Source organism: Dasypus novemcinctus, unplaced genomic scaffold, assembly GCF_030445035.2.
Source record: "Dasypus novemcinctus isolate mDasNov1 unplaced genomic scaffold, mDasNov1.1.hap2 scaffold_435, whole genome shotgun sequence".
Classification (NCBI taxonomy): domain Eukaryota; kingdom Metazoa; phylum Chordata; class Mammalia; order Cingulata; family Dasypodidae; genus Dasypus; species Dasypus novemcinctus.
This window is the reverse complement of record NW_026688399.1, coordinates 18,215-42,738: the sequence shown is the minus strand read 5'-3', so window position 1 is coordinate 42,738 and position 24,524 is coordinate 18,215. Positions and strand designations below refer to the sequence as shown.

The 24,524-nt window shown below is 61.8% G+C and overlaps 2 protein-coding genes and 1 non-coding gene across 16 annotated transcripts; 2 read left to right on the top strand and 1 right to left on the bottom strand.

Moving 5' to 3' along the window:
• Positions 1-226: 226 nt before the first annotated feature.
• On the top strand, positions 227-21,165 carry ATAT1 (alpha tubulin acetyltransferase 1). 12 transcript variants are annotated; one of them, XM_058292877.2, is made up of 14 exons: positions 227-428; positions 847-907; positions 1,006-1,097; positions 1,200-1,260; positions 1,455-1,568; positions 5,607-5,708; positions 14,449-14,494; positions 14,610-14,678; positions 16,497-16,568; positions 17,277-17,520; positions 17,842-17,868; positions 20,366-20,445; positions 20,537-20,579; positions 20,864-21,165. In XM_058292877.2, exons 1-14 carry the CDS (start codon positions 277-279, stop codon positions 21,012-21,014), a joined length of 1,314 nt encoding a protein of 437 aa, XP_058148860.1. In that variant the 5' UTR covers positions 227-276; the 3' UTR covers positions 21,015-21,165. The 12 variants fall into 12 exon arrangements, 11 of the variants coding, with proteins under 11 accessions (XP_058148860.1, XP_058148865.1, XP_058148863.1 ...); XR_009184872.2 differs by lacking the exon at positions 20,864-21,165 and adding an exon at positions 18,219-18,435 and having other exon boundaries at positions 229-428; positions 20,537-20,585; XM_058292882.2 differs by lacking the exon at positions 14,610-14,678 and having other exon boundaries at positions 228-428.
• LOC111762196 (U6 spliceosomal RNA) lies at positions 11,609-11,715 on the bottom strand. Its single transcript, XR_002795371.1, has one exon. It is a non-coding gene; the product is annotated as a U6 spliceosomal RNA (small nuclear RNA).
• Positions 21,166-21,427: 262 nt separating the features above from the next.
• On the top strand, positions 21,428-24,523 carry CUNH6orf136 (chromosome unknown C6orf136 homolog). 3 transcript variants are annotated; one of them, XM_058292891.2, is made up of 6 exons: positions 21,428-21,624; positions 22,737-23,102; positions 23,181-23,389; positions 23,653-23,853; positions 24,134-24,203; positions 24,301-24,523. In XM_058292891.2, exons 1-6 carry the CDS (start codon positions 21,553-21,555, stop codon positions 24,409-24,411), a joined length of 1,029 nt encoding a protein of 342 aa, XP_058148874.1. In that variant the 5' UTR covers positions 21,428-21,552; the 3' UTR covers positions 24,412-24,523. The 3 variants fall into 3 exon arrangements, with proteins under 3 accessions (XP_058148874.1, XP_058148875.1, XP_058148876.1); XM_058292892.2 differs by having other exon boundaries at positions 21,430-21,624; positions 23,301-23,369; XM_058292893.1 differs by having other exon boundaries at positions 21,430-21,624; positions 23,301-23,389.
• Position 24,524: the final 1 nt, after the last annotated feature.

Here is a 24,524-nt window from a genome sequence, read left to right as displayed (position 1 = left end):
CGGGGGATGGAAGAGCTACCCAGGGGAGGGGTACCGGGGGTTGAGCGGCCCGAGGGAAGGGGCTGCCCAGGAGTGGAGGGGCTGCCGGTGGACGAGCGGCCCGGGGGAAGGGGCTGCCCAGGAGTGGAGGGGCTGCCAGGGGACGAGCGGCCCGGGGGAAGGGGCTGCCCAGGAGTGGAGGGGCTGCCCAGGGGAGGGGCTGCCGGGGGACGGCCGGGGTGGGGGTGGGGGCTGCGGCGGCGGAAGTGACGTCGCGGGGCGGGGCCGCCGCGCACAATGGGCCATGGAGTTCCCGTTCGACGTGGACGCGCTGCTCCCGGAGCGGATCACGGTGCTGGACCAGCACCTGCGGCCCCCGGCGCGCCGGCCCGGAACCACGATGCCAGCCCGGTGACCCCTCGAGCGCGCCCCCTGGCCCTTCTCTCGCGGTTCGGCTCCTGACCTGGCCCTGGGCCACGCCCCCTTCTCACGATGGTGGCCGCTTCCTTTGATGCCCTGGCCTACTCTTTGGTGACCTTTGACCCTAGCCCTAGGGGCTGGTTCCTCAGTGCTTGGGGCCGTGACCTTTCACCCCTTGGCCCAGTGTGCGGTCCCACCGGGAGGACGGGAGGACGTGGTTGGCCCGCCTTCCCTGCTTCCCTCCAGCACCAGCCTGGCGGGAGGCCGTGCTGCATCCCACTGGAAGGAGGTGTGGCAAAAGTTGGGGTTCCAGAGGGCTGGGGTGGAGAAACTCTGGAAGAGTCCAAGTCAGAGGAGAGCCTCAAGCACCGCGCTGGCCGGTCCTCCCTGGAGTGGCTGCCCTGGGCCCAGAGCCTGCTCAGGGGTGACTGTCTTCTCTCTCTGTAGTGTTGATCTGCAGCAGCAGGTTATGACCATTGTGGACGAGCTGGGCAAAGCTTCTGCCAAGGTAATGGGCACTCAGGACGGACAGAGCAGGTGGGGGCGGCAGCAAGGGAGGCAGGGGCCGCTTTGAAAGCGAGTTGCAGAAACTCCGCCTTCCTGCAGGCCCAGCATCTTCCAGCTCCCATCACCAGTGCTTCGAGGATGCAGAGTAACCGCCACGTCATGTATGTGCTTAAAGACACTTCAGCCCGCCCGTGAGTGCCACACGCTCCTCCATGCTGTACTCCCTTCTTCGATCTGCATCTTCCAAATAGCTGCCCCTTGCCTGTTCGTTATTCTCTTTCCCCTTCCTGCAGGGCTGGAAAAGGAGCCATTATTGGTTTCCTCAAAGTTGGGTACAAGAAGCTCTTTGTACTGGTGAGTGCTGCTGGACGCCGAGCGTTCACGTGCCTTGGTTCCTGAGAACATGCTGGGGGCCGCAGAGGGTGTGGCTCAGCGGCTGAGCGCCTGCCTCGCATGGATGGGGTCCCGGGTTCAGGCCCCAGTACCTCGGGTCAGGGAGCCGCAAAGACAGCGGGTCCTGACGGTGTTTACCGTTGCCTGTCTGCCAGGACGATCGCGAGGCTCACAACGAGGTAGAGCCGCTCTGCGTTCTGGACTTTTACATCCACGAGTCTCTTCAGCGCCACGGCCACGGGCAGGAGCTCTTCCAGTACATGTTGCAGGTACTGCTTCCGCCTGCGCCGGGGTCCTCCCAAGATGGAGAGCGAAGGCGCCTGTGCCCCGCAGGGCCCTTCCGAGGCCCGCCTCCCCGCAGGGCCCTTCCCGGGTGCCCGCGTCCTCCCCGCAGGGTCCTTCCCGGGTGCCCGTGTCCCCGTGTCCTCCCCGCAGGGCCCTTCCCGGGTGCCCGTGTCCTCCCCGCAGGGCCCTTCCCGGGTGCCCGTGTCCTCCCCGCAGGGCCCTTCCCGTGTCCCCGTGTCCTCCCCGCAGGGCCCTTCCCGGGTGCCGGTGTCCTCCCCGCAGGGCCCTTCCCGGGTGCCGGTGTCCCCGTGTCCCTGCAGGGCCCTTCCCGGGTGCCCGTGTCCTCCCCGCAGGGCCCTTCCCGTGTCCCCGTGTCCTCCCCGCAGGGCCCTTCCCGGGTGCCGGTGTCCTCCCCGCAGGGCCCTTCCCGGGTGCCGGTGTCCCCGTGTCCCCGCAGGGCCCTTCCCGGGTGCCTGTGTCCTCCCCGCAGGGCCCTTCCCGGGTGCCCGTGTCCCCGTGTCCCCGCAGGGCCCTTCCCGGGTGCCCGCCTCCCCGCAGGGCCCTTCCCGTGTCCTCCCCGCAGGGCCCTTCCCGGGTGCCCGTGTCCTCCCCGCAGGGCCCTTCCCGGGTGCCCGTGTCCTCCCCGCAGGGCCCTTCCCGGGTGCCCGTGTCCTCCCCGCAGGGCCCTTCCCGGGTGCCCGCCTCCCCGCAGGGCCCTTCCCGGGTGCCCGTGTCCTCCCCGCAGGGCCCTTCCCGGGTGCCCGTGTCCTCCCCGCAGGGCCCTTCCCGGGTGCCCGTGTCCTCCCCGCAGGGTCCTTCCCGGGTGCCCGTGTCCTCCCCGCAGGGTCCTTCCCGGGTGCCCGTGTCCTCCCCGCAGGGCCCTTCCCGGGTGCCCGCCTCCCCGCAGGGCCCTTCCCGGGTGCCCGTGTCCTCCCCGCAGGGCCCTTCCCGGGTGCCCGTGTCCTCCCCGCAGGGCCCTTCCCGGGTGCCCGCCTCCCCGCAGGGCCCTTCTCGGGTGCCCGTGTCCTCCCCGCAGGGCCCTTCCCGGGTGCCCGTGTCCTCCCCGCAGGGCCCTTCCCGGGTGCCCGTGTCCTCCCCGCAGGGTCCTTCCCGGGTGCCCGTGTCCTCCCCGCAGGGCCCTTCCCGGGTGCCCGCCTCCCCGCAGGGCCCTTCCCGGGTGCCCGTGTCTTCCCCGCAGGGCCCTTCCCGGGTGCCCGCGTCCTCCCCGCAGGGCCCTTCCCGTGTCCCCGTGTCCTCCCCGCAGGGCCCTTCCCGGGTGCCCGTGTCCCGTGTCCTCCCCGCAGGGCCCTTCCCGGGTGCCCGCGTCCTCCCCGCAGGGCCCTTCCCGTGTCCCCGTGTCCTCCCCGCAGGGCCCTTCCCGGGTGCCCGTGTCCCCATGTCCTCCCCGCAGGGCCCTTCCCTGGTGCCCGCGTCCTCCCCGCAGGGCCCTTCCCGGGTGCCCGCGTCCTCCCCGCAGGGCCCTTCCCGTGTCCCCGTGTCCTCCCCGCAGGGCCCTTCCCGGGTGCCCGTGTCCCCGTGTTCTCCCCGCAGGGCCCTTCCCGGGTGCCCGCGTCCTCCCCGCAGGGCCCTTCCCGGGTGCCCGTGTCCTCCCCGCAGGGCCCTTCCCGGGTGCCCGTGTCCTCCCCGCAGGGCCCTTCCCGTGTCCCCGTGTCCTCCCCGCAGGGCCCTTCCCGGGTGCCGGTGTCCTCCCCGCAGGGCCCTTCCCGGGTGCCGGTGTCCCCGTGTCCCCGCAGGGCCCTTCCCGGGTGCCCGTGTCCTCCCCGCAGGGCCCTTCCCGGGTGCCCGTGTCCCCGTGTCCCCGCAGGGCCCTTCCCGGGTGCCCGCCTCCCCGCAGGGCCCTTCCCGTGTCCTCCCCGCAGGGCCCTTCCCGGGTGCCCGTGTCCTCCCCGCAGGGCCCTTCCCGGGTGCCCGTGTCCTCCCCGCAGGGCCCTTCCCGGGTGCCCGTGTCCTCCCCGCAGGGCCCTTCCCGGGTGCCCGCCTCCCCGCAGGGCCCTTCCCGGGTGCCCGTGTCCTCCCCGCAGGGCCCTTCCCGGGTGCCCGTGTCCTCCCCGCAGGGCCCTTCCCGGGTGCCCGTGTCCTCCCCGCAGGGCCCTTCCCGGGTGCCCGCCTCCCCGCAGGGCCCTTCCCGGGTGCCCGTGTCCTCCCCGCAGGGCCCTTCCCGGGTGCCCGCGTCCTCCCCGCAGGGCCCTTCCCGGGTGCCCGTGTCCTCACCGCAGGGTCCTTCCCGGGTGCCCGTGTCCTCCCCGCAGGGCCCTTCCCGGGTGCCCGCCTCCCCGCAGGGCCCTTCTCGGGTGCCCGCCTCCCCGCAGGGTCCTTCCCGGGTGCCTGTGTCCCCGTGTCCTCCCCGCAGGGCCCTTCCCGTGTCCCCGTGTCCTCCCCGCAGGGCCCTTCCCGGGTGCCCGTGTCCCCGTGTCCCCGCAGGGCCCTTCCCGGGTGCCTGTGTCCTCCCCGCAGGGCCCTTCCCGGGTGCCGGTGTCCTCCCCGCAGGGCCCTTCCCGGGTGCCCGTGTCCTCCCCGCAGGGCCCTTCCCGGGTGCCCGTGTCCTCCCCGCAGGGTCCTTCCCGGGTGCCGGTGTCCCCGTGTCCCCGCAGGGCCCTTCCCGGGTGCCGGTGTCCTCCCCGCAGGGCCCTTCCCGGGTGCCCGTGTCCTCCCCGCAGGGCCCTTCCCGGGTGCCCGCGTCCACGCAGGGCCCTTCCCGGGTGCCCGCCTCCCCGCAGGGCCCTTCTCGGGTGCCCGTGTCCCCGCAGGGCCCTTCCCGGGTGCCCGTGTCCTCCCCGCAGGGCCCTTCCCGGGTGCCCGTGTCCTCCCCGCAGGGTCCTTCCCGGGTGCCCGTGTCCCCGCAGGGCCCTTCTCGGGTGCCCGTGTCCTCCCCGCAGGGTCCTCCCGGGTGCCCGTGTCCTCCCCGCAGGGCCCTTCCCGGGTGCCCGCCTCCCCGCAGGGCCCTTCCCGGGTGCCCGTGTCCTCCCCGCAGGGCCCTTCCCGGGTGCCCGTGTCCTCCCCGCAGGGCCCTTCCCGGGTGCCCGTGTCCCCGTGTCCTCCCCGCAGGGCCCTTCCCGGGTGCCCGTGTCCTCCCCGCAGGGCCCTTCCCGGGTGCCCGTGTCCTCCCTGCAGGGTCCTTCCCGTGTCCCCGTGTCCTCCCCGCAGGGCCCTTCCCGGGTGCCCGTGTCCTCCCCGCAGGGCCCTTCCCGTGTCCCCGTGTCCTCCCCGCGGGGCCCTTCCCGTGTCCTCCCCGCAGGGCCCTTCCCGTGTCCCCGTGTCCTCCCCGCAGGGCCCTTCCCGTGTCCCCATGTCCTCCCCGCAGGGCCCTTCCCGTGTCCCCCCGCAGGGCCCTTCCCGGGTGCCCGCCTCCCCGCAGGGCCCTTCCCGGGTGCCCGTGTCCTCCCCGCAGGGCCCTTCCCAGGTGCCCGTGTCCTCCCCTCAGGGCCCTTCCCGGGTGCCCGTGTCCTCCCCGCAGGGCCCTTCCCGGGTGCCCGCCTCCCCGCAGGGCCCTTCCCGGGTGCCGGTGTCCTCCCCGCAGGGCCCTTCCCGGGTGCCGGTGTCCTCCCCGCAGGGCCCTTCCCGGGTGCCCGCCTCCCCGCAGGGCCCTTCCCGGGTGCCCGTGTCCTCCCCTCAGGGCCCTTCCCGGGTGCCCGTGTCCTCCCCTCAGGGCCCTTCCCGGGTGCCCGTGTCCTCCCCTCAGGGCCCTTCCCGGGTGCCCGTGTCCTCCCCTCAGGGCCCTTCCCGGGTGCCCGTGTCCTCCCCGCAGGGCCCTTCCCGGGTGCCCGCCTCCCCGCAGGGCCCTTCCCGGGTGCCGGTGTCCCCGCAGGGCCCTTCCCGGGTGCCCGCCTCCCCGCAGGGCCCTTCCCGGGTGCCGGTGTCCCCGCAGGGCCCTTCCCGGGTGTCCGCCTCCCCGCAGGGCCCTTCCCGGGTGCCGGTGTCCTCCCGCTCCACCTGGAGGCTCCCACATCCTTGCTGGTTTGCTCTCCCCGCATCTCCTGCCCCACGTCTCCCGTTCCTTGCAGAAGGAGCGCGTTGAACCACACCAGCTGGCTGTCGACCGGCCCTCGCAGAAGCTGCTGCGGTTCCTGAGCAAGCACTACAGCCTGGAGACCACCGTCCCACAGGTCAGGGTTCACTGCGCGCCCCTCGGGCTTAGTGTTTGGGGACAAGGAAGTGCCTTCCAGAAGCTCTTTTTTGTCTGCCGGGTTGGGTCCGTTTCTTGGGCTCAGCTCTTCCCTCTCGTGGTAGCACCCCTCGTTCTATGGCTGTTCAGTCTCATCTATTTTGATTCATTGTCAGGGCTATTTGCTAAACCTAATAATTTTCCATCCCTGTGTCCCCAATGCAGCCAGCTCATTTTCACCTCCTTACTTTCATGCAGGTCATTACTGACTTGGTCAGTGAACAATATGTACTCCCTTTCCTCATGGAGATTCAATCTAATGTGGGATTTAGGGTTTTATTTATAATGTGCAATAAAACATCATTCATTCATGTGATCAGTTAGTTGGTCAACAAACACAGATCCAGCACCTGCTTCTCTGCTCTAGGCTCCATGAACGCTTTATTCAACAAAATAGGTGAAAGTTCTTTCCCAGGGAGCTTATATTCTAGTTGGGAGACGAACATGACAAACAAAGTGTACAGGATGGCTGATAAGAGCAGGTAAGAGGGCTTGGGAGTGCCAAGTTGGGGATGGAGGCATGGCTTGGGAAGGTAAATGGTATCCTCAGAGTAGGCCTCCCTAGGAAAGTATCACTTAAAGGACCTAAGAAAGAGCCAGGTACTAGCTGGAGGGAGAGCATTCCAGGCCGAGGGGCTAGTGCACGAGCCACGAGGGCGGAGGCTGTCTGCGGAAGGGCTGATGTGGCTAGCGCAGAGGGCAGGGCCGCGAGATGGACCAGAGGCTTTCGGGACCACTGCGAGGACTGGCGAGAGGCGCTCCCCTGCAGGGGCGAGCGGGGGGTGGACGCCATCTGGCTGCGTTTAACAAGCTGCTTTTGGCTGTTGAGAACGGATGGCAGGGGGGAAGGGTAGAAGCAGGCATGCGTTAGGAGGCAGTGATCCTGAAGAAGAGGGGCGTGGCTCAGCCACAGCAGCAGGGGAGGTGACAGGGAACGTTGAGGCTGCATATCCTGAAGGAAGAGCGGGTAAGACTTCCCGATGGAATGTGTGTGCTGGTGACAGGAGAGTGGCGGAAGGACGACCGGAGCTTTCGGACTGAGCATTTGGAGGATGGAATTGCACTAACCAAGGTGGCAGCGCAGACTTGGGCAGGGGTATCAAGAGACCACCTTCACTACATTAAGTTGACGATACCTGCGGTTCATCCAGGTGGAACAGGCGGTTTCTGAAATTCAGGGGAGAGGTTTGGGGTGGAGCGTTTCCAGCAAGCAGGATGAAATCACCCGGGAGAGATGGGGAAGGGGTCTGGGGCCTCGGGTGCTCTTTAAGAGGTCACAGAAGACGGGAGGAACCTGCACAGAGCAAGGAGCGACTAGTGAGGCAGGTGCATACTTAAAAGTGAGGGGAGCAGGAAGGCAGGTGAACAGAGCGCTCCCAGAAGGAAGGAACAGCTTACTGGGCCAGCTGCCGCTGGTCAGTGATGGGTGCGCAGGACAAGTGACGGTTGCATTTAGCGTCCTGAGGTGGCTGGTGAGCTTAGGAGCAGCCGCGGTGCAGCAGTGGAGCGGGAGCCGCAGTGGGGTTTAGGGCACTGCGAAAAGCAAGAACAGGCACCTCTTTTAAAAACTTTGAACGGCAGCAAAGAAGTAGCAAGAACTAGAGGGGAAGTAGATGGAGAGAGGGTTGGTTTTTTTTTTTCAGATGAAAGAACTAACAGTATAAGAATGATTCAGGAAGAGAAATTTGGTGATGTCAAACAAAATGGAGACGGCTGCTGCTGGAGTGCCGCAGTGTGGCGTCGGGAGGTGGAGGACAAGCCAGCCTTGGACGGGAGCAGGGCCCGTGACTCCCCTGTGACCGATTCCATCGCGTTTGTCGGGTGGACAGACGTGGGCGGGCTGAGTGCTGGGGTGTAGAGGAGCTCAGGGGCGAGGGCAGAGCTGTCCGCCCACCTCGAGCCGGCAGGGCCGCAGGCGACGCTGGCTGTGGCTGGAGGGCCAGGCGCGCCGGTCAGGGAGAAGGGCGGCGAGGCCAGAGTGGGAGATGGGCGCGGTCTGCCTTACTCCAGGGAGAGGCAGCAGGCGCAGCAGCAGGAGCCCAGAACCTGGTGTCCGTCACTGCCTGGTCCAAGATGCCTGAGACCAGGGCAGAATAGAATAGCAAGCGGAGAGCGTTTGACGAGCCCCGTATGGTCTCGACGTGCCAGGTATTGGCTGATTCTGGGACGTCTTTGAAGTCAGTGCTGTCGTTAACCCGGTTGGGTTTATACAGGTTAGTGACTTGTCTAAGTTCACAGCTCGAGAATTATGGTAGAGGCCGGACTTGAACCCAGAGCTGGCCCTCAGGACTGCCCTGGGCTCGTGGCCAGTCAGAAGTGCGGGATCAGGCCCAGCCCTGCCGCGGGGGCTGCGTGGCACCGGGCACACAGTGTCTCCAGGCCTGGGTTGACTCTTCTTTAAGGAAGCGACTCCAGGGCCTACCGTGAAGGCCAAATCGAACGTGGGAATAAAAAGAAGTCATTCTAAAATTGCCAGGTCTTTGTTATTGACAAGGTGCCACCCTGGACCCCAGCCTGCGGGCCTTGTCTAGCGCCCCCCATTTGAGCCCTGCTTAAGCCTTAGTTTTCTTCTGTATCTGTTTACTTAATGTTATTTGGTCTCGTTAATGTTTTGTTTTGAAGTATTTTGTTTCGACAGTTTTAGATGCCTCATCGTCCCTGACGTTTTGTGCACCATCTCCTCTACCCTGGGTCCTGGGAAAACTTAAAAGTAGGGTCCAGGGTGTTTTTTTTTTTTTTCTTAAATCAATTTTACTGGTACTTACTGATAAAGCATACAGTTCATCCAACGTATGCGATCAGCGGTGTTTGGTTTAACCACTTAGCTGTGCATTGATTACTTCATTCATTATTAGAGCATTTTTATTATTTCAATAATAAAAAACAGACAAAATTCTTTACCTCTCAATCTCTGTGTTTTCCACTGCTGTATATAGCTGCTGTTTCTAGCTATTCTTGCACAATTATTTAGTTATTAAGCAGTTTTATTGGGATATATTCACATACCATACACTCTGTCCAAAGTAGTGGCTTTTAGTATAGTCACAGTGTTGTGGCATTCATCACCACTAAACATTTTAGAACCATTTCATTCCTCCAAAAAGAAAAACTTCACACCCCTTAGCAAGCCTTCCACAGCCCTACATAACCACTAATCTAATTTCATTTTTATAAATTGATTTATATTTACATTTGATATAAATGGAACCATTCAATATGTTACACAGTGTATTTAGTTCCTAGTGGCGTGATCACACGATATTTGTCCTTTTGTTCCTGACCCATGTGATGAACTGGCCCACGTGTAGTGCTGATGCACCCAAGAAGTGCCCTGCCATGCAGGGGTGTCCCCCGCATACGGGAGCCCCACATGCAAGGAGTGCACCACGTAAGGAGAGCCACCCAGCGCGAAAAAAGTGCAGCCTGCCTAGGAATGGCACCGCACACATGGAGAGCTGATGCAGCAAGATGATGCAACAAAACGAGACACAGATTCTGGGTGCCACTGACAAGAATAAAAGTGGACACAGAAGAACACACAGTGAATGGACACAGAAAACAGACAAGTGGGGAGAGGGAAGGGAAGAGAAATTAAAAAAAAAAAAGATATCATTTTACACCTATCAGAACGGCCACTATTAAAAAGACAGAGAACTACAAGTGTTGGAGAGGAAGTGCATCAGCACTACACGTGGGCCAGTTCATCACATGGGTCAGGAGGCCCTGGGTTTGAACCGTGGACCTCCCATGTGGTAGGCAGATGCTCTATCCATGGGGCCAAATCCACTTCCTTCATTGTAGTTTTAATTAGCATTTCCCTAATTAGTGACATTGAAGATTTTTTTATCTATTTTTTTGCCATTTGTATTTCTTCTTTGGGCAAATGTCTGTTCAAGTCTTTTGCCCATTTTTTAATCAGGTCGTTTGTCTTTATTGTTGAGTTGTAGCATCTCTTTGTATATCATGGGTAATATACTCTGGTTTCTCTTCAGATCGTATATATCATGGGTATTGAACACTTATTGGACATATGATTTCCAAGTATTTTCTCCTAAGTCAGCTACCTTTTAACCTTTTTGACAAAGCCCTGTGAGATACAAAAGTGTTTAATTTTGAGAAGGTCCCATTTATCTATTTTTTTCTTTTGTTGATTGTGCTTTGGGTGTAAAGTCCAAGAAACCACAACCTGCTACAAGGTCTTGAAGATGTTTCCCTACATTTTCTTCTAATTGTTTTATGGTCCTGGCGTTCATATTTAGGTCTTTAATCCATTTGGAGTTGATCTTGGGGGAATGAGGTAGGGGTCCTCTCCATTCTTTTGATTGTAGATATCCAGTTCTCCCATCACCATTTGTTGCAAGAACCTCTTTTGTCCCATTAGCATGGACTTGGTAGGTTTATCAAAAACCATTTGACTGTATAGGCAAGGGTTTATTTCTGGACCCTCGATTCTACTTGACTGATTGCTGTGTCTGCCTTTATGCCAGTACCATGCTGTTTTGACCACGGTAGTTTTGTAATATGTTTCAAGGTCAGGCAATGAAATTCCTCCCACATCGCTCTTCTATTTTAGAATGCTTTTGGCTATTTGGGTGCACTTTCCCTTCCAAATGAATTCAGTCATTTTCTATTTCTGTAAAGTAAGCTGTTGGAATTTTGATTGATAGTGCCTTGTGCCTTAATCAGTTTGGGTAGGACTGATGTCTTAACGATCTTTAGTCTTCCAATCCGTGAACATGGAATGTCTTTCCACTGTTTAGGTCTTCACTGATTTCTTTCAGCCTTGTTCTGTAGTTTTCTGCATGTAGGTCCTGTACTTTTTTGGTTAAATGGATTCCTAGGTATCTGAGTCTTTTTGGTGCTATTGTAAATGGATTTTCCCCGGATTTCTAGGTTTTTTGTTCCACATGTCATAAAATTACCATTTTAATACAGATTTAAAATATATAAATCAGTGGTTTTGGATATATTCACACTCCTGTGCAACTCAGCCCCAATTCCAGAATATTTTCATCAGTCTTGAACCCTGTCTTTGTGACGCAGGCACGCCCCATCCCCTCCCTGCCCCTGCCGTAACCTCTGCCCACCATCCGTCTACTTTGTGTTGCCATGGCTTTGCCTATTAAAGACATTTCATTTTAAGTGAAATCATATAGCATGTGGCCGTTTCTCTTTGACGTCACTTACCATGATGTCTTCAGGGTTTGTCCATTCCGTAGCATGTATCAGCACCTTCCTCTTTATGGCTGAACAATATTTTATTGCATGGCTAGACCACATTTTATCAGCTGATGGACACTGGGTGGTTAACACTTTTTGGCTGTTGTGAATAATGCTGCTGTGAATGTTCGTGCTTTCAGTTCTCTTGGGTGTATACCTAGGAGTGAAACTGCTGGGTCACATCATAATCCTGTGTGTAACATTTTGAGGAGCTGCCAGAGTCTTCCCCACGGCTACAATGTTTCACTTTCCATCAGAGTGCATCAGCTTTCCAGTCTCTCCACATTCTCATCAACACTTGTTAGTTTTTGCTTTTTGATTACAGTCGTCCTTGTGGGTATGCACTGGTATCTCATTGTGGCTTTGATTTGCACTTCCCTAATCACTAATGATGCCAGGCATCTTTTCATGTGTTTGTCGGCCATTTGTATATCTTCTTTAGAGAAATGGCTTTTCTCATTCTTTGGCCTCCCCCCCCCCTTATTTTAAATAGTTTATTAAAGGAAAGGTGAAGCATCAGTTTCAAATTGTAGAAAAGGGAAAAAACCTCATACTGCAAATGTGCAATTTACAGAATTACTAGCAAAACCAATCAAGAGACACTGAAAATACAAAACTTTGAGAAATAAGGAATGCTTCACGAATTTGCATGTCATCCTTGTTCAGGGGCCATGCCAATCTTCTCTGTATCCTTCCAGTTTTAGTATATGTGCTGTCTAAGCAAGCACTGACCGTTTTTTAATTGTGTTCTGTTTTGTTGTTGAGTTCTTAGAGTTCTTTACACATTCTAAATACTAGACCCTTAGGCAATAAGATTTGCAATTATTTTCTTTCATTCTGTGAGTTGTCTCTTAATTTTTTTTTTTTAAGATTTTATTTTATTTATCCCCCCCACCCCCGGTTGTTTGCAGTTACTGTCTACTTTCTGTGTCCATGTGCTGTGTGCTCTGTCTGCTTGTCTTCTCTTTAGGAGGCACCGGGAATGGAACCCGGGACCTCCCATGTGGAAGAGAGGTGCCCAATCACCTGAGCCACCTCAGCTCCCTGCTTTGTTGTATCTCTCGTTGTCTTTCCTCTTTGTGTCTCTTGCTGCAGCATCTTGTTGCATCTGCTCATCTGTGCCCGCCTGCTGCACCAGCTTCCCTTTTCCAGGAGGCGCTGGCAACTGAACCCCGGACCTCCCATGTGGTAGGCGGAAGCCCAATCGCTTGAGCTACATCCACTTCCCATCACTGTTTTTTTTCCCCATCACTTTTTTGATTGTGTCTTCTGAAGCACAAAACCTTGACGAAGTCTAATTTATCAAATTTTTCCTTTGTTGCTTGTGCTTTCTTGATGTCATATTTAAGAAGCTTGCAAAATTCAAGGTCACAAAGACTTACACATTTCCTTCTAATGGTATTAAAATGTTAGCTCTAGCTGTTGTTAGTATATATTGTGTAAACTCATGGAGTTAATAACTAGAATATGGGTCACTAGAAAATAGAAGGAGGTTAGAGAGTGGAAAGCTGAGGGTTAACTTGTGCAGAATTGGTAAAAAGGTTATGTGTTAATCTTTGAAAGCAAATATAAAAGGTGAAAGCACAATATAATGTTCGTAATTAGCATACTGTTATATAGGTATGACTGGTTGAAAAGAAAGTCAAAGGTCATGTATATTGCTGAAAGGAAAGCTAAAAAAATGTAACATGGGGCTGTACAGTGCCGTAAAACCTCATGAAATAGAATATGGGTAATATTACATATATAAGACTTTTTTTTTGAAAATAAACAACTGTTATGTATGTTAATGTTACAAGATATTAATATCAGGCTAATAAAAACACTATGCTAATGAAAGAAACCAGACACAAAGTACTACGTATTGTGTGATTCTACTTATATAAACTGTAAATATAAATCAGTTTATAAAGATGGCACCATGGGGAGTGGCTGCAGCTCGGTGCCTGAGCACCTGCCTCCCACACGGGGAGTGGCTGCGGCTCGGTGCCTGAGCGCCTGCCTCCCACACGGGGAGTGGCTGCGGCTCGGTGCCTGAGCGCCTGCCTCCCACACGGGGAGTGGCTGTGGCTCGGTGCCTGAGCGCCTGCCTCCCACATGAGAGGTCCTGCGTTTAATCCCTGGTACCATCTTTTTTTTAAACTTTATTTTCTACATTTAATAATTGAAAATATAAACAAAAATTTTTTAAAGAGCAGTTGACTGAAAACATACGTTCCTCAATTAAATGGGATACCTATAAACTGTTTTTGAATCATACAATATGTTACACAATATATTTGGTTCATAATCATGCATACAGGGTTTGTCCTTTTGTGTCTGATTTTCTTCGCTCAACATAATGTCCTCTAGGTTCATCCATGTTGTCATAAACTTTACGACTTCATTTCTTCTTATAGCTGCATCATGTCCCATCCTGTGAATACACCACAGTTTGTTTGTCCACTCATCCGTTGATGGACACCTGGGTTGTTTCCAGCTTTTGGCGATCGTGAATAATGCTGCTGTGAACATCGGTGTGCAGGTGTCTGTCTGTGTCACTGCTTTCAGTCCTTCTGGGTGTATACCCAGTAGTGGTATTGCAGGGGTATTGGCAAGTCAATATGCAGCTTCCTTAGGAACTGCCAAACAGTCCTCCATGGTGGCTGCACCATTCTGCATTCCCACCAGCAGCGACTAAGTGTTCCTATCTCTCCACATCCTCTCGCACACTTGTAATTCTGTCTTTTTAATAGTGGCCATTCCCTGGTACCTTCAAAAAAAAAAAAATATGGAGATGGAACTAGATGAGGTTATATAGGGCTGGGAAAGGATAGAGGGATTTGAGAGATGACTGCAAAGAGGTGTAGAGGTTTTCTTTATTAAGTAATGAAACTGTTCTAAAACTTTTTGTGGTGATGAATGTACAACGTTGTGATTATACAAAAAACCATTGATTATGCACTTTGGATAGATTGTATGGTATGTGATGTATCATAAAACTACTAAGAAAAAAAAAAACTAAGAATTTGGTCTGACCTTTCAGTCTGTCATCCGTTCTGAGTTAATTTTTGTATATGGTGTGAGGAAGGGGTCCAAATTCTTGCATGCAGATATCCAGTTGTCCATGCATGATTTGTTGAAAAAACTCTTCTTTCCCCGTTTTATGGGCTCGGCACCTCATTTGAAAATAAGCTGACCTTGCAGGTACTGGCCTCTTTATGGCCTCTCAGTTCTTCGTTGATCTGTGTGTCTGTCCTTGTTCCAGTACCCTCTATTTTGATTGCTTTGTAGTAAGTCTCGAGTTCAGGAAATGTGCGCTCACCAACACTGTCCTCTTCCAAGGTGCTCTGGTTGCGCGGGGCGCCTTGCGATTTCCTCTGAATGTTAGGATCAGCTGCCAGGTCCTGTCTGGCACTGGTCCTGCCCAGGGCGTGCCGAGTGGCCGAGTGGACAGCTCTTGTGCCTGCTTCCTCTTCTAGGTGAACAACTTCGTCATCTTTGAAGGCTTCTTTGCCCATCAGCACCGTAAGTTAAGTCGTCTTGCCTTGTGGTGGTCGTGTTGTTGGGGTGAGGGGAAGGAAGGAGGTGGACTCGAGGACCCCAGCCCTCACTGAGGGGCACCACCTCTTCCTCCTCACAGGGCCCCCCGCTCCCTCTCTGAGGGCCGCCCGACGCTCTCGTGCTGCCGTGGTTGAGCCCCCGCCTGCTGGTAAACCTGCGTTGAAGGGGTGGAGGTGCAGGCGGTGTCGGCCAGGGCGCCCAGGGCCGCTCCGGGGAATTCTGGAGCAGGGAGCAGCCAGGGCTCCAGCAGCCGCTGCCTGGACGTTGTCCTCCAGGGCTGCTCTTTGTACTCAGCCACATTTTAACCCAGCCCACTTCCTGGAGCCTGGTGAGGGCTGCTGGTGCCTCGGGCGGTCAGCGGGTCCTTGGAGCTCCCTCAGGCTCCTCAGCAGTGTGGGACAGGCGGGGCAGGCAGTTGTGCCGGGCAGCTGTGACCTGACGTCCAGCCTGCGGACGTGGGCAGGAGGGGCAGGTAGTTGTGCAGGGCAGCTGTGACCTGACGTCCAGCCTGCGGACGTGGGCAGGAGGGGCAGGTAGTCGTGCAGGGCAGCTGTGACGCCACGTCCAGCCTGCAGAGGTGGGCGGGTGGGGCAGGCAGTCGTGCAGGGCAGCTGTGACGCCACGTCCAGCCTGCAGAGGTGGGCGGGCGGGGCAGACAGTCATGCAGGCAGCTGTGACCTGAGGTCCAGCCTGCAGACGTGAGAGGGCGGGGAAGACAGTCGTGCAGGCAGCTGTGACCTGACGTCCAGCCTGCAGACATGGGCGGGAGGGGCAGGCAGTCGTGCAGGGCAGCTGTGACCTGACGTCCAGCCTGCGGACGTGGGCAGGGCAGGCAGTCGTGCAGGGCGGCTGTGACCTGACGTCCAGCCTGGGACGTGGGCAGGGCAGGCAGTCGTGCAGGGCAGCTGTGACCTGACGTCCAGCCTGCGGACGTTGGCAGGAGGGGCAGGCAGTCATGCAGGGCAGCTGTGATGTGACTTCCAGCCTGCAGAGATGGGCAGGCGGGGCAGGCAGTCGTGCAGGGCAACTGTGACCTGACGTCCAGCCTGCGGACGTGGGCAGGAGGGGCAGGCAGTCGTGCAGGGCGGCTGTGACCTGACGTCCAGCCTGCGGACGTGGGCAGGAGGGGCAGGCAGTCGTGCAGGGTGGCTTTGACCTGACGTCCAGCCTGCGGACGTGGGCAGGAGGGGCAGGCGGGGCAGGCAGTCGTGCAGGGCAGCTGTGACGTGACATCCAGCCTGCAGACGGCTGTTGAGCATGGCTAGGAACTCGCGCCTCCAGCCAGGGAGCGAGCTGGGGGACCCCGGAGTCCTCCTTGCACACCTGCTGGCGGTGACCGCTCGCAGCCGCCTGCTCCTCGGTGGCCAGGACCCGGACGCGGCCCGCCCGTGGCTGCACCGTCGGGGGTTTCACAGCTGCTCTGGTTCCAAGGCGGCCCTTCCCAGCTCCTGCTGCCTGCAGACCCTGTGGGGCCGTGAGCCCTGAGAGCCGGGAGGCTGGAGCCGGGGCCCACGGGGCGACGCTGTAAAGCGCTGCAGGGCAGGGGGCTCCCTGGGAGGCGGCCCAGGGGCCGAGGCGAGCTCCGGGAGTGCGGGGCTCCGAAGACCCTCACGGGAGGGGGAGGTTGTCCCGCCCCCGCCTCCCCACACCCTCCCAAGCAACTGATGAACTCGGCTTTACCGGTCCCATCTAGAGGGCCCCAGGGCCCCTGGTGGTCCAGCGGGGGCCACCGCAGCCCACTGACGTCAGAGCTCGCGGCCGCTTGGCCGCGTCCCCCTAACCTAGGCCGAGCCCCTCTGGCCGTGCTCGGCAGCGCTCAGCGGCGCCCGCGCAAGAGCCTCTCCGTGTGCCGGCGTCGCCCCGAAGCCGGCCCTGCGCCAAGCGGAGCCGCGACCTGGAGGAAGGGGCGGGCGCGGGCGCGGGCGGGAGGTGCGCCCGCCGAGGCTGACTGCGTGCCCTCCACCAGCTCCAGCGCGGAAGCTGCCGCCCAGGAGAGCCGAGGGGGACATCAAGCCGTACTCCTCCAGTGACCGCGAATGTAAGGGGCTGGACGGGACGCGCCGTGTGTGAGCGCCAAAGCTCCCCCGACCGTGACGGGGACGCCGGGCGAGCCGAGGACGCGGGGGAGAGCGGAGGAGCAAGGGGGAGAGCCGAGGAGTGCGGGCTAGGGCAGAGCAGTGCGGGGAGGAGCCGAGGAGCAAGGGGGAGAGCCGTGGAGTGCGGGGAAGAGCTGTGGAGTGCAGGGAGGAGCGTGGGGGAGAGCCGAGGAGCAAGGGGGGGCAAGGGGGAGAGCCGTGGAGTGCGGGGAAGAGCTGTGGAGTGCAGGGAGGAGCGTGGGGGATAGCCGAGGAGCAAGGGGGGGGCAAGGGGGAGAGCCGAGGAGCAAGGGGGGGCAAGGGGGAGAGCCGAGGAGCAAGGGGGGGCAAGGGGGAGAGCCGAGGAGCAAGGGGGGGCAAGGGGGAGAGCCGAGGAGCAAGGGGGGGCAAGGGGGAGAGCCGAGGAGCCGGGCTAGAGCAGTGCGGTGAAGAGCTGAGGACGCGGGGAGCAAGGGAGGAGCAAGGGGGAGAGCCGTGGAGTGCGGGGAAGAGTGGGGGAGAGCCGTGGAGTGCGGGGAAGAGTGGGGGAGAGCCGAGGAGCGCCGGGCACAGAGAGGAGCGCGGGCGGGGCGGCCCGGGCGCTGCCTTCCCACCAGGCGGGGCGCGCTGGTGACTGCCTTCCCGTCTTCTCTCCTCTGCCCTCCGCCCAGTTCTGAAGGTGGCCGTGGAGCCCCCGTGGCCCCTCAACAGGGCCCCGCGCCGCGCCACGCCGGCAGCCCAGCCCGCCCCCCGCTCCAGCAGCCTCGGCCACTCGCCCGAGCGCGGCCCCCTGCGCCCCTTCGTGCCGGAGCAGGAGCTGCTGCGCTCGCTGCGCCTCTGCCCCCCGCACCCCGCCGCGCGTCTCCTGCTGGCCGCAGACCCCGGGGGCAGCCCAGCCCCGCGGCGCCGCACCAGGTAGGCCGGCTCCGCGAGGCCGAGCCCTCGCCCAGGGCGGCGGAGGGAGCGGGAGCCCGCGCCTGTGGGGCGGCGCAGCGCCCTGGGACCCTCGTTCTCAAGTGGAAGCTGGGGGCAGGGGCAAGATCCGCAGAGCCCAGTGGGCGGGGCGGGCACGCGCCTCCTGGACGGGAGGTCGAGGCTCCTCGCTGCGGCGGGGCCCAGCGGCGGCGGGCACGGGGGGCGTGTCCTGGCTCTTCTCCAGCTTCTCTGCCCCTCTGACTTCTCTTTGTTTTTCTCTCCCCCGTTTTCCCTTCGTCCTGCCGCACCCTCCTTCCCCAGCTCCCTCCCCCGCTGCGAGGAGAGTCGGTACTGACACGCCCTCCCCTGAGCGCCCCCAGGCCTTCCCTGCATCCCCAGGAGTGGGTGGACCTGGTGGAGCCCACGAGCTTCCCTCGCCCCCTTGCCTGGACAGCTGGGCTGTCAGGGTCATCTTCTGCAGCTTCTCTTGACCCAGGAAGTGCCCCGCTCCCCTGCCTCGAGCACCAGGAAGTCCCCTCCTCACCTGGCTTGGGCCCCAGGAAGTGCCCTGTTCCCTGCCTTGGGCCCTGGGAAGACCCCCCCCCCCCCACCTTGGGCCCCAGGAAGTGCCCCGCTCCCCCGCCTTGGGCTCTGGACTCTCCCAGTCTGCTGTAGCCTTGGGCTCTGGACTCTCCCAGTCTGCCGCAGCTCCTCGCCCTGTCTCCCTGATCACCTGAGCAGCACACGTTGCTCGTTGCTCGCTCTCAGGCTCTAGAACAACACGAAGGTCCAAGCGCCTCCTCTGCCAGAGAAACCTCTCAAGCCTGTCGGTGCAGCGGCTCTCATACCACCTCTGCCCACTGCCTGCCAGGCTTGCCCCTTCAGTCTGCTCAAGCCAGCCCATGGTCCAGTCAGGTAGGACAAGGGCCTCCAGAAACTGCCAGCTCCCGAGGGGTCCACTCACCATTGCCAACCCTTCCACAGCCACAAGTCTTGTGGTCTGAGTGCCAGGGGTCTGCCTGGGGTCTCTACAGAGACCCACCCTGTCCCCCACCCCCACATCCATTCAGAGGCGGCTGCTTTCTTGGCAGTAGATCCCAGCAAGCATCCTGGGACCATTCTTAGCCATGTTTCAGAAGGTAAGCCTCTGTCTCAGGGGTCTGCTAGGTCCTGGAATTCACTCTAGCAGCCATCGCCCCTGTAGCCAGGCACGGATTCCGCCCCCCCCAGGTGGCCAGGTACAGGTGCGGATCCTACAGTAGCCAGATGCCGGCGGGATCCTCCCCACCCCCAGTGGCCAGGCCAGTGGATCTCCCCCAGTGTCGTGGATCCCCCCTGGTGGCCAGGTGTGGGCAGATCCCCCCAGTGGCCAGGCGCCGGTGGATCCCCCTAGTGGCCAGGTGCGGGCGGATCTCCCCAGTGGCCAGGAGTGGGTGGATCCCCTCAGTGGCCAGGCATGGGCGGATCCCCCCAGTGGCCCGGCGTGGGCGAGGGCGAATCCCTCCAGTGGGCCAGGCGTGGGTGAATCCACCTGTGGCCAGGTGTGGGCACATCCCTCAATGGCCAGGCGTTGGTGGATCCCCCTAGTGGCCAGGTGCAGGCGAATCCCCCAGTGGCCCAGTGTGGGCGGATCCCTCCAGTAGGCCAGGTGTGGGTGGATCCCCCCCGGTGGCCAGGCATGGGTGGAGCCCTCCGTGGCCAGGTGTGGGTGGATCCCCCCGGTGGCCAGGCATGGGTGGATCCCTCCGTGGCCAGGTGTGGGTGGATCCCCCTAGTGGCCAGGTGTGGGTGGATCCCCCCCCAGTGGCCAGGTGGGTGGATCCCCATGTGCTGAGGCTGCCTTGAGGTGGCCGAGGCCACCCTTCCCGGCTGCCTGCCTGCCTTCTTCTGCAACAAGAGCCTCCTTCGCTGCTCCTTCCTTCCCCCACCCCAGTGTAGCAGATCAGGTCCCTCCCACCCAATTCCCCCAGTCCTTGGGAGCAGGCTCTCCCTCGTTCCCCACTCACTCCTCCCTTTTCTTCTATCTTTCAGTGTTGTCTGAATAAAGTGTGAGTTTTCTGTTTTCTTAAATTGACATTTTCAATGAAAACAACACTTAAGGTCTCAACCTCGTTTGTCCTCATTTGTGCGTCGCTCAGGACCCTGTTGCTCTCGGACCTGGTGTCCCGTCCCCATCTGAGTCGCTGGGTTTACTGGCAGGTTCTCTGGGTCTCTAGGGGAATCCAAGGGTTGCACTGGAAGGCTTCTCTATCTGGTCCCCCAGTCCCTCCCGTCTCCAGCTCTCTCCCAGTTCCTTCTACCCTTTACCCCAGGCCTGCCCTTGCTGAGGTGTCAGAATTTAATAGCATCTCTGGAATCCACTGGTCGCCTCCCAGCTGTTCCTGGATTGCTGTCCCGCTGTGATTTCCTGCCCTTGCCTTGCTAACCCCTTGGATCTCTCAACACAATTCCATACTCCATCAAGAGGCCAACACTCTGTCGTCTCTGTCTTTTCCTCTTAAATTTTGCCTTGAGTCCTGTTGTCCTCTGAGGTATCCTGTACCTAAAGTAACCAACCATGTTTCCCAAATCTGGTCCAACAACTTCTTCTTTGCCTATTTGTTAGCCTGTTTTTATGCCCTGATTTGATCCCATTCAGCCCTGCGTTTACCACAGTACTTCACCTAGAATGAAGTCACAAGTCAGGACCGCTCCAGGAAATCTTGGAGTCTGGAGTGAGCGCCCCCTCCATTTCTGGGGCATGCTTAGATTGTGCTTTTCCTTCATTGCTCTCCCCTGATTCCTCCACACCCACCCACCTTGCGTCCTGTAGCCTCTTCCCCATCACCTCCCCTTTCTCCTTCAGGGGGGCTCCCCCAGGGCTGGTAGCCCAAAGCTGCTGCTACAGCCGCCATGGGGGTTTGAATGCCTCCTCCCCTGCCACAGGTAAGTACTTATGCCTCCTTATCTTCAATTCAAGTAGGCCAGGTCCCACCCTTCTGCAGCCTTCCTACGCGCACACCTGCTGTTTCCACAGGCAACCAAGAGTGGAAGCCGGGGGACCAGGGACCAGAGCCCAGGTGAGCTGAGTCCACCCGCAGCGTGCACACCCCCCCCCCCAGCTGCCTCTCCCTCCTCAGTCTGACCTGGGTACCAGCTCCTCCCCCTGTCCCTCTACCCGACGCCTCGAGCCTCTCCCGGTGGGGTCCCCTGGGGATTCCCTTTGGGAGCCCCTTGTGCTTCAGCCTCATAGCCTTCCAGTGTCCTTTCCATCAGAACGTGGCCCGAGCGCCAGCCAGACCTTAAGCGTGGGGTCTGAATCCCGTTTAATAGCCCTGCTGCTCCCTCTCCTCCCACCTGCCAGGTGTGCCGGCGAGCACAGGTGTGGGGAGGAGCCGGCGCCCAGCGCGCCTCCCCCGGCGCCACCTGCTCCGCCTCGGGCCGCGGGCGGGGACATGTTCAACGCCAGGTTCATTCGCACCCTGCAGGAGCGCCGCGGCACCAGGCCCTGGTGACCCCGGGACCCCGCGCCCCGGACGCGTGAGGTCCCCGCGCCGCCGGCCGAGGGCGCGTTCACTCATTCATTCGCTCATTCAGCAGGCTTAGCTCCAAGTCGTTTGTACCTCACTTTTAACCTGAGTAATAAAAATATTTATTTTATCGTAAGAGCTCTTCATCAGCTCGTCATTCGCTTAAGGACCCCTTGGCTCGGGTGGTCCCACCCCGTCTCCACTCAGCTGTGCGCAAGCGCGCTGGGGCTGCCGCCGGGCCGCTAACCTGCCGCGCAAGCGCGCTGGGGCAGCCGCCGGGCCGCTAACTTGCTGCGCAAGCGCGCTGGAGCGGCCATCGGGCCGGCGCGCGCAGGCGCACTGACTGCAGCCCGAGCGCCTCGGCCGCTCCCCGGGCGTCCGCAGTGCGCAGGCGCGCGGCGTCTCCGTTTCCCCGCGTGGCCCTCGCCCCCTCTGCCCTCCGCGGAGCCGCTCCCGGCGAGCGCGCCCTGCGAGGAGGCCGGAGGCCCGAGGCCCGCGGGAGCGCTCGCCACTCCGCAAGACCATGTACCACCCCGGCCGGGGGGCGGCCCGGCGTCTCGGGCCCTGCCTCCGCGCCTACCAGGCTCGACCCCAGGTGAGACCCGGGAAGGGGCGGGGAGACCCTCGAGGCCGGCGCGTGGGACCAGGTCCGGCTCCGCGCAGGCGCAGTGGCGCCCCGCCGCCCCGCCGCCCCGCCCCACGCGCGCGCCTCGCGGGCGGGGGTCGCAGGCAGCGGGAGCGGGAGCGGGGTGCGGGTGCCTGGCGCTCGCCGGAGCGGGGCGCGGCGGGGCAGGGCGGGGCGCCCGGGTTGCGCGGTTACCTGTGGCTGGAGGTGATTTGAAGGGCAGGCGGGGAGGTCGGCGGCCGGAGCCTGCGGTCCAGTGGGCCTGCGGGCATCCGACCTGTGGGCATCCGACCTGCAGCCCAGTGGACTTGCGGGCATCCCGCCTGCGGGCATCCTGCCTGCGGGCATCTGACCTGCGGGCGCCCGGCCTGCGGCCCAATGGACTTGCAGGCACCCGGCCTGCGGGCATCCTTCCTGCTGCATCGCGCCTGCGGGCGTCTGACCCATGCTCCACGCATCCGCCTGGTCGCGGCCGGGGCAGGAAGGCCAGCCTGGGGTCCCCGCTCAGGCCTGTCCCCAGCGGCGAGGTGGCCACGCGTGTGGGGGGACGGGTGTCATAGAGCCTGGCTCCAGGAGGGCACTCCCTCGCGCTCGGGCCGTGGGCCAGGGCGCCCCGAACCCTGCCCGGGTGTGCCCGCAGAGGCCCGCCCCGCGCAGCTTACGTTTCCAGGGCCCTTCGCACCTTGTGCCGTCCCCGGCAGCGGTTAGTGGCCCAGCGAGGCCTTGTCCCCGTTCAGGGCGTTTATAGGGAACCGGCGCAGGACTGAGCGTGCCCACGGCCGCCTGGCGCGACTGGCCCTTAGGAAAGCCTCCACGCTCCCCTAGAGACTGCTTTTCTCTGCGCAGGCCTCGCACTCGGGCGCGGAGCTGCAGGCCGCGCGGTCCCACCCCCACGGGTTAAAGCCGGTTACTGCTGCTCAGCGTGTTGCTGGGTCACTCGTCAAAACCTCCGCTGTAAGAGGTGGCGTGACCCCAAACTCAAGCCAGCGCAGTGAGGCCACCCCCCGCCTTGAGGGAGCCGGGCGCCCTGCGCCGCCCCGGGACCGCGGGCCCGGGCAGCTGGCCTTGCTTTCCTCCTGCAGGACCGGCTCTCTGCACGGGCGCTGCCGCTCCCACCCCTCTGGCCCCTGTCCGCCGCCTCTCCGCCGCCGCCCCTCCTGCGGCCGGCCCTGCGCCCGTGTCCCCCTCGGCTCCCCCAGGCGCCCCGGCCGCCGGCCCCGCAGGCGCAGGCCCTCGGCTCCCTGTGGGAGGAGGGCCCGGGGCCTGAGCTGCACGGGGGCTGCCTGGACGGGCTCCGGAGCCTGTTTGAGAGACCCCCCTGCCCCTGCCCCGGGGCTCTGGTCCCCTTCCAAGCCCCTGGCGCCGCCCACCCGCCCCCCGCCACCCCGTCCGGGGACCCCGGCATGGAGGAGCACCTGGCTGTCATGTACGAGCGGCTGCGGCACGAGGTGAGCCGGCCCGGGCGGCCTGCCCACGGGGGCCTCTGGTGACCGCGGGGGGCCCGTGACGCGCCTCCGCTTCCCCAGGGAAGGCGCGCCGCAGCAGCGTGTGGGGACGCAAAGGGGACCGGGCGGCCTTTCACCCCGAAGGGCGGCGCAGGCACCCGTAGTCGCCGCAGCCCCGGCTGCCCGTCCTCCTGCCCCCAGCTCCCCACCCTGCTGCTCCACTCGCACGACTACACCCTCTACTCGGCGGACGTGGAGTTCATCAATGAGGTCCTGCGCCTGCGCACCAAGTGAGGCGGTGGGGGGGGGGGGGGGCCTGGGGGGAGCAGGGGGCCACGGAGCAGGGGGGGCCAGGGAGCAGGGGGCCACGGAGCAGGGGGGCTGGGGAGCAGGTCCCGGGAGCAGGGCGTCCCTGGGGAGGCGCACCCGGCCGCACCCCTCCCCTCCTGGGTGCTCCCCGACCCCCCAGCCCCTCAGGCTCCTCAGCGGAGGTCCCTTGTGCCCGCCCTCACCCCTGCCCCCGCCCACGGGCTGCTCCCTTCCTTCCCTGCAGGGGCCGGGCCTGGTACGTGCTGTCTCTGACCCTCTGCCGCTTCATGGCCTGGAACTACTTTGCACAACTGCGGCTGGAGGTCCTGCAGCTGACCCGCCACCCCGAGAACTGGACGCTGCAGGCCCGCTGGCGCCTCGTGGGGCTGCCCGTGCACATGCTCTTCCTGCGCTTCTACAAGCGCGACAAGGACGAGCTGTACCGGTAGGAGGCAGGGCCCCGCCTGGCCTGGCCAAGGCTCGGGGCCTCGCGGGTCCCTTCCGGCCGAGGAGAGCCTCGGGGCGGTGGTCTCCTGGCCCGTGGTCCCCCACAGTGCCCTAAAGGCAGGCCCTGGCGAGGGCTAGCACAGCGTAGGACCCCGAGGACGCGCGCCTCGGCACCGGGACTCCCCGGCGCGCGCAGGCGCCCCGACTTCCTGGACAGGGCGTGTGCTTCCTGGCGGGAGGCCGGGCCTTGGCTCAGGCCAGGCGCTCTCCTTCCCCAGGACCTACGACGCCTACTCCACCTTCTACCTGAATTCCAGCGGCCTCATCTGCCGCCACCACCTGGACAAGGCGAGTCCCTCGGGGCTAGCCAGGGGGGGCGGCGGGCGGGGGCAGGCCTGTCCCACCTCTCCGCTGCGGGCCCCCGCCAGCCGCCTTTCTCCTGCAGCTGATGCCGTCGCACTCGCCCCCGACGCCCGTGAAGAAGCTGCTGGTGGGAGCCCTGGTGGCGCTGGGGCTGGAGCCCGAGCCCGGCGTGCACGCGTGCCCCGAGGCCTGAGGGGACTGTGCGCAGGCGCAGCGGCCAGCGCCTCCCCTCCCCTCCCCACCCTCCCCACGCTGTGGAGCTGCTGTGTAACTTAACTTGTAAATAACGCGTACGTGAACACACAG

Bases quoted from the DNA above. Each gene is read 5' to 3' on its own strand.
- CUNH6orf136 (XM_058292891.2), top strand. From the start codon at position 21,553: ATGTACCACCCCGGCCGGGGGGCGGCCCGGCGTCTCGGGCCCTGCCTC. The intron at 21,625-22,736 runs GTGAGACCCGGG...TTCCTCCTGCAG, and splicing joins CCTACCAGGCTCGACCCCAG to GACCGGCTCTCTGCACGGGC. The intron at 23,854-24,133 runs GTAGGAGGCAGG...CTCCTTCCCCAG, and splicing joins GACAAGGACGAGCTGTACCG to GACCTACGACGCCTACTCCA.
- ATAT1 (XM_058292877.2), top strand. From the start codon at position 277: ATGGGCCATGGAGTTCCCGTTCGACGTGGACGCGCTGCTCCCGGAGCG. The intron at 429-846 runs GTTCGGCTCCTG...CTCTCTCTGTAG, and splicing joins CCCCTGGCCCTTCTCTCGCG to TGTTGATCTGCAGCAGCAGG. The intron at 1,261-1,454 runs GTGAGTGCTGCT...CCTGTCTGCCAG, and splicing joins ACAAGAAGCTCTTTGTACTG to GACGATCGCGAGGCTCACAA.